This window comes from Pteropus vampyrus, unplaced genomic scaffold (genome assembly GCF_000151845.1).
Source record: "Pteropus vampyrus isolate Shadow unplaced genomic scaffold, Pvam_2.0 Scaffold72, whole genome shotgun sequence".
Taxonomy (NCBI): Eukaryota; Metazoa; Chordata; class Mammalia; order Chiroptera; family Pteropodidae; genus Pteropus; species Pteropus vampyrus.
Genome location: NW_011888853.1, coordinates 2,667,894 through 2,674,685, shown reverse-complemented (window position 1 = coordinate 2,674,685; position 6,792 = coordinate 2,667,894). Strand labels below are relative to the sequence as shown.

Below are 6,792 nucleotides of genomic sequence, written 5' to 3'. Positions count from 1 at the left end.
AGACTGAACCTGACTTCAACTAACTGAGCTACGTGTGTAAGTCCCGATGTCATGGCACGTCCCCCAGGGAAACAGAAATAAGAATTTGGCAATGTCCTGAGGTCACAGAGGTAGCAGGTCGTGTGCAGGGCAGCTCGGTGAAGGCCACGAGGACTGACGGCCAGTTCCCGAGGGAGCTCTGGGCTCATCCGGTCTCCGGGCACTTCCGGGGCTCGGAAGAAATGCATTTTGACTCTACATAATCCGTGGATTCCAAGATTCTCATTCCCCCCCACATAGCGACATCTCTGAAGTCCAGATGTCTCGGGGTCGACAGCATTTTGTAATTAACTGGCAGCCTTTTCCCTTTGGTTCAGGAGCACGAAATAACGGTGCCTCTTAAAACGATCTCGCCTTGGGCTTGCCGACGTGAGAGAGAGGGCGCGAGGCACGCTTTGCTTGGAAAGTCCTGTGGTGCCGATGACCTTGGAAGGCGTAGGGAGTTCAGTTGCCTTAACACAGCGTGACTGGCGTCTCCGACTCAAAATTCTTGGCTTAGGTGTGCGGGCTCGAAGGGACGAAGCAGCAGAGGCGTGTTCTCCAGCTTTTCCCAACAGGCAGGAGGCCTGTCTGTTACTTAGACATCTAGAAAGTGGGTCTAAGGCACGGTTTACGTTAAGAGGGCGCCATTGGCACGCATCGTTTCTGATGCCTGTCACCCCCAGAAATGACGCGGTCTCATGCAAACTGCCAACTTTTCTAGGACCCTGTTCTGCCCCCGCTCTGATCTCTGTAGCTGTTACGTCTATTTTTCTCGGGTTTCAAAGACTTGTTCTGTAAAACCATAACTGGTTATAGTCACTGGGGTAGCTGAGGAATGGCCCCCAAAGACACCCATGTCTTAATCCCCAGAACCTGAGAGCGTTAACCTATGTGGCAGAAAGGACTCCGTGGATGTGATGAGTTACGGAGATTATCCCGGGTGATCCGGGTGGGCCCTGTGACGAGGAGGCAGAGGGAGCGTCTGCCACAGAAGAGAACATGATGTGACCACAGGAGCAGAGATTGGAGCGAATGGCCACGAGCCAAGCAATGCCAACCACCAGTAGAAGCTGAAAGAGACGAAGAAGTGGATCCTCCCCTTCTCAGAGCCTCCAGAAGGGACCGGTCTCGACATCACCGTGGCTTCAGCCCAGGGCAGCTGGTTTTGGAATTCTGACCTCCCGAACTGTAAGATGACAAACGTGCGTCCTTGTAAGCCACTAAGTTTGTGGGAACTTGTAACGGCAGCCACAGGAAGCTTTCTGACACAATCATCTTTTCCCTGCTGAGGCAGTTCGAGAATGACTGGCTGGTCTTGCACGTTTAGCTGAATTTTTGTTCCTGCTGTTTTATGATATTGTTTCTGCACATCGGGCAACAGCTTGGACACGGAGTCCACAGAAGTTGCTTCTGGAGCGGTCGTGTGGGGTGTCGCTTCGGAGGTCTTCCCTTTTCTCCTCTGGTTTGTTTGCAGTGGGTGGCTTTAAGGCCCGGGGGCCTTCTGGGGCGCAGGTGATGGGCCTTGCTCTCAGGTGGCTGCCGAGACTCCGCCCCCTGGTGTTCACAGGTTGCATCGGTGTGGGCGGAGCGTGCGGACGTGATGGGATGTGTTGCCTATGATTAGGTCGCCAATAAATCGATTTTGAGTTATTCAAAGGGGAGCTCATTCCGGGTGGCCCTGACCTAACGGGGTGAGCCCTCCTGAAGAAGGCGAAGGGTCTCCTGCTGGCCTCTACATGGAGAGGACCAGGTAGCCAGGACTGAGAGTGGTCTCTCGGAGCTGAGCGTGAGCCTGGGCCAACAGCCAGCAGAAGATGGGGCCTTGGTCCTGCTATTGTGAGGAACTGAGTTCTGGCAGCACCCCGAAGGGGCCTGGAAGGGGCCTCAGCGTGGCCTGGCCTGCAGGCTGCGGGGCCCTGATGCAGAGCCCTGCCGAGGCGTGACCCGCAGAAACCGCGACGATAAACTCGCGTTGTTTTTTTCTGTGGCTGTGTTTGTCAGTTCTTATGCCACAGCGGCGAATAGAGACAGGACACTTAACCGGGGTCCTCGTTGAATGGTTTGGGGGCATCGCCAGGAGTGGTCCCAGAGCGGGGGTTCTGGGTGGGCCGTTTGGCCTCTCCAGCGAGGGTGAAACTTAAAGTTGTGAACGTTATTTCGCTATTTCGTAAAACTTCATTCTAAACTTCTGCAAACTTTCCCAGTGTATAAAGACTCTTCAAAAACTCTGTGACAGCTGTTTGATTAATTATATCTCAAAAAAAAAAAAAAAAGACAAAACAACTCAAACATCAGGAGGCAACTGACCCAAACCCCCCAACTTTGTGATAACATAAACTACAAAATTCACTGTGGAAAAGTAGGGAGTTAGTCTTCAAATTTTAGCTTTGAGATTTTTTTTCTTTTAATCTGCTAAAAAAAAAAATACAGTGAGGAATATGTTGAGAAAGGTGGAGGAAAAGGAGCTTTTAGTGGATGGATTCTACGTGTCTGATAATAAATGTCACGGAAGAACTTCGAGAGCGAGGATAACGCTATACACGACTCTGTCTGCAAGACGAACAGATGAGCAGTTCTTGCGTGAGCCGCACCCACGGGAGACACGTCATCTTGGAGAACGCATGTTTTGAGGTCTTCTGTTAGACAGAGTCAGCTACTTCCAGTGATTCGCCTTCTACTAAAACGATACCGTTGAGGGTCCATGTGCTCTTCTAAAAGCTCGTCCGCTCCATCGTTCGGATACTGGGTTTCCAGAAGGTGCGAACACTGGCCACTCCATCCTCCGTTCTTAGGTCTCCCCGGGAGCCAGCCGGCAGAATCGGCTCGTGGTTGCCTTTTAGTTGACTGAAATAGTCTACGTTGTTCAAGGCGCCATCATGTTTGTTAAATTCATGAATGAGTTCTCCTTGAAATCCTTCACCCCATTTTCAGCGCCGTCCATGAGCTTGAACGTTACTTTGACGTTTGGACGACGCATGCCAGCTCGACGGATAGCTTTCTCCGGTACGTCACCGATGCCGGCTGAAAATATGCACGCAGGGAGACCGCGCGTGTTGTGGGAGCTAGCCGAGACACCCTCATCTCGCATCCTTCCGTGAGGATAACATCAGATTGTGCCACGACTTCTTTGAGTTTAGCTGTCGGAAGAGCCTGTTCGGCAAGCGAGCCATGCGAGCTAGTATACCATTCTACCATTTAAGCGCCCTTCTCTTCTGCGGGAAGAACAGGGCCAGGTTCAAAAAAAAAAAGTCGCATGATGTTTTCTCTTCAGTTGCGGTCACTTTTTTCGGCAGCGTACAGCGTTGCTGTGATATGGCGGGCACCTCTTCCCTTCGTAGGAAAACCTACCTAGTGTCACGGCCAAGTCTGCGATTACCCGGTTTGGCAGCTCCTCCTCTGAGGAGACCGCAGATCAGCTCTTCTCGTCGCGCAGGCTTCTCGACGCGAAGCCACCTCTTCTGGGACGCTGGCCTCTTCTCCGCATGCACGGCAGCCCGTGATGCGTCGTGTCTGGGTTCTCCGGCTTCCCCAAGGCGCTTGGAGGTGTTCTGTTTGTGACTTTGTCCGAGAACAACAGCCTAGGTGGCGGGCGACACAGCCAAAGGCGCAGGGCTTGGCTGCGGGCGTCTCCCCGTCTTCCTCGTCGTGGAGCAAATGTCCTGGGCTAGCACCACCCTGCACGCTGGCACTTGCCCCTGTGCCTTCCCTGGCCACGGCCACCCGGCCCGCGGATGGAGCCTCACGCGCCTCCAGGTGGCAGCTGTGGACCCCCCGGGGCCATGTTCTTACACCCACCTGCCAACCTTCGCCTTCAGGTCGGAGCGCTTAGTTACTGATAAAGTGGGGTTTACATCTTCCACTTTGCCGTGTTTTCCACACGTCTCAAGTCTTTTCTGGTCCTTCATTCCTCTGGCATCGTCTTCTTTTGGGCTAAATAATTTTAATTCCCCTGCTGTTTCTCTTACTGGATATTTTTTGAGTTATTTTCTTAGTGGGTCCCTAGCGGTGTTCAGCGTGGAGCTGATTATTTCCCACTCCTGAGGCAGTACCCTTCTGAGGACTCAGCCCCCCGAATTATGAGTTTTTTTCCCAAACTGGCCGGTGGAACCAGGCACTGCTCCCAACCTCAGGCGGTTTCCTCGCGTGTGCGTGCTGGTCGCTTCGGTGCTGACACCCGAGGGGGACCCTCTGCGCCTCTCCTCTCTGCTGCTCCAGCCTGTGCGCTCACATTGCCTCCGTCTCCCCGATGCTCAGCTTTGGCCCCTCAACTCGGGGAGCCTGCGGGGCCCCTCTTCGGTCCCCCTCCCCACACGATAGCCTACAAACTCTATTGAAGCCAGAAACCGAGGCAACACCGGGGTTCGCAGAGTCTGCCTCTCCATCTTCCAGCGCCTGCTGACCTTCATTAGCTGATATCCAGTGTCTCGTCGCTGGGTTTTGGTTTTGGTGTGTGGTCGTTACGGACACAGTAAATCCCGCCCCTGTTACCCCATTTGGGCTGGAAATACAAATAGTCCATCATGTGTTTCAAACAGATTTTTAGTATTCTCCTGTATGGGCGTGCCATAAATATGTCAGTCCCTTATCGGTAATCCATTTTTATAAACGACACTATAGACTGTCTTTGTACGTCTCTCTCAGCATCTTTTTTGTGAGAGTCCATAGGGAAAGTGCCCGTCTATGGGATTTCTGGGTCTGAGGCTTCGTGCATTTATATTTTAAATACATGTTTTGGCTGCCCCGCAGTGTACACTCCTACCATCAGCAAGGGGCCAGTGATGGGGCAGACTTTATATTTTAAACTTAATAAATTCCTCAGGTTCTTTATTTGTAGACTCGGCGAGAGTGAGTGTGCATCACCGGTATGTTGCCGTGCTCCCTCTGTAATTGATGAGGGAAGTTATATATTGCGCCATTTGCAAATGAGAACATTCTCAAAAATCTGGAGACCTGCCCTTCGAGAACATTACAGTCTGTCTTTGTGTCCGGCTCGGCTTTGGGGACCAGAGAGGATTCTTCCCCGAGGGCCCTTCCCGCTCGGCCGCCACAGGTTTCCTCCCCTCTCAGCCTCACAGTGAGTATTTTTCACTTGTAGTCACTGATTTCTCTCTTCCCCTTCAACCAGGGATCAGAGTCCACAGTGGCACTTCCTAAACGCAAAAGGCAGACTTCCATAACGTCGAGTGGGGCCTCCATCAAGCACCTGGGTATCGACGAGGCTCCGGATTCTGCTGGTGGTTTGGGCCCACGTCAGACCCCATCAGGAACCGGTGGATCAGGGTACCCCTCTGAACGAAGCAGAGTTACCTCTGCTACCGGGTTTCCTGGTCGAGAACAGCACCCGAGGGTCCGTGATGAAGCTGGCCTGGCAAGAACCCATCACTTCCCCATGTCCCAATTCAGAAGGGATTCTGATCTTCACAGGCCTAGAGAGCAACACGGCTTAGCGTATCCAAAAATAGATGAACAAGATGCACATCCCAGCCCAGTTCAACAGGACTTACCCTCGGCCAGAGATGGACATCATCATGTGTCCCCAGATTCATATGGTGGAGTGTACAGTGGCCCGGGTCTACTCTATACAAGGCCAGATCAGTATAGATTAGGGTCACCTGACGTGGATCAATTTCCATTGCCACATCCTAGCACTTACCCACGTGGCTTAGTCCCCCTCAGCACAAGTCAGCTTAGTATGTTGCCACCAGGAATGGATGAGCAAGGATTGGTAGTACCTGACACGGGTCAGTATGGTCTGGTGCCAGCATTAGTACCTGGCACAGATTGGCAAGGATTAGAAGTACCTAGAACGGATCAGCCTGGTATGGTTCCACTTAGCACGTATCAATATGGGGTAAGATTTCCTGGCATAGACCAACGTGGTATGGAGTGGCCTGGCATGGATGAGAGAGGTGTGGGACCACTCGGCATGGATCATCATGGATTGGCACCCGTTGGCATAGATCAGTATGGACATGCAACATTTGGCATGGATCAACAGGGATTGGTACTGCCTGGCATGAGTCAACATGGATTGGTTCCACCTCTTACCTATCAGCAAGTTTCGGTATCACCTGATTTGATGCAGGTTGCTACAGACCAGCAAGCGTTTATACAGCCCAGCTTGGAAACATCTGGCTTAGTACAACTGGGCACAGAACAGCGTGATGTGGCCCATCCAGGCACAAGTCAGCTTGATATGCCTCAGCCTGGTACAGACCAACCTTCCCTTGTCCAGCCTGGCACAGGTCACCCTGGTTTTGTGCAACCTGGAGCAGGTCAGCCTGGTTTGGTGCAACCTGCAGTAGATCAGCGTGGTTTAACAAGGCCTGGTGCGGGTCAGCCTGGAGTGGATCAGCCTGGTTTAGTCCAACCTGGCATAGGTCAGCCTGGTTTAGTCCAACTGGGGACAGGCCAGCCTGGTTTGGTGCAGCCTGGAATGGATCAGCGTGGTTTGGTGCAACCTGGGGCAGTTCAGCCTGGTTTGGTGCAGCCTGGAGTGGATCAGCGTGGTTTGGTGCAACAGGGTGCAATTCAGCCTGGTTTGGTACAACCTGGAGTGGATCAGCATGGTTTGGTACAACCTGGTGCAGGCCAGCCTGGTTTGGTGCAGCCTGGAGTGGATCAGCATGGTTTAGTCCAGCCTGGTGCAGTTCAGCCTGGTTTGGTGCAGCCTGGAGTGGATCAGCGTGGTATGGCCCAGCCTGGTGCAGTTCAGCCTGGTTTGGTGCAGCCTGGAGTGGATCAGCGTGGTTTGGTCCAGGCTGGTGCAGT

At 52.8% G+C, this 6,792-nt stretch overlaps 1 protein-coding gene and 1 pseudogene across 1 annotated transcript in view; one reads left to right on the top strand and one right to left on the bottom strand.

The window, feature by feature from the left end:
- Window positions 1-2,555: 2,555 nt before the first annotated feature.
- Window positions 2,556-3,926, bottom strand: LOC105293431 (annotated as a pseudogene).
- A 2,360-nt stretch (window positions 3,927-6,286) lies between these two features.
- LOC111741047 (glutamine-rich protein 2-like) overlaps window positions 6,287-6,792 on the top strand; it is a gene marked incomplete at its 3' end in the record, with an annotated part of 6,344 nt that continues 5,838 nt past the window's right edge. The window contains exons 1-2 of the mRNA XM_023531623.1: window positions 6,287-6,296; window positions 6,432-6,770. Coding sequence (XP_023387391.1) covers window positions 6,458-6,770 — 313 coding nt within the window. The remainder of the gene's footprint in view (window positions 6,297-6,431; window positions 6,771-6,792) is intronic.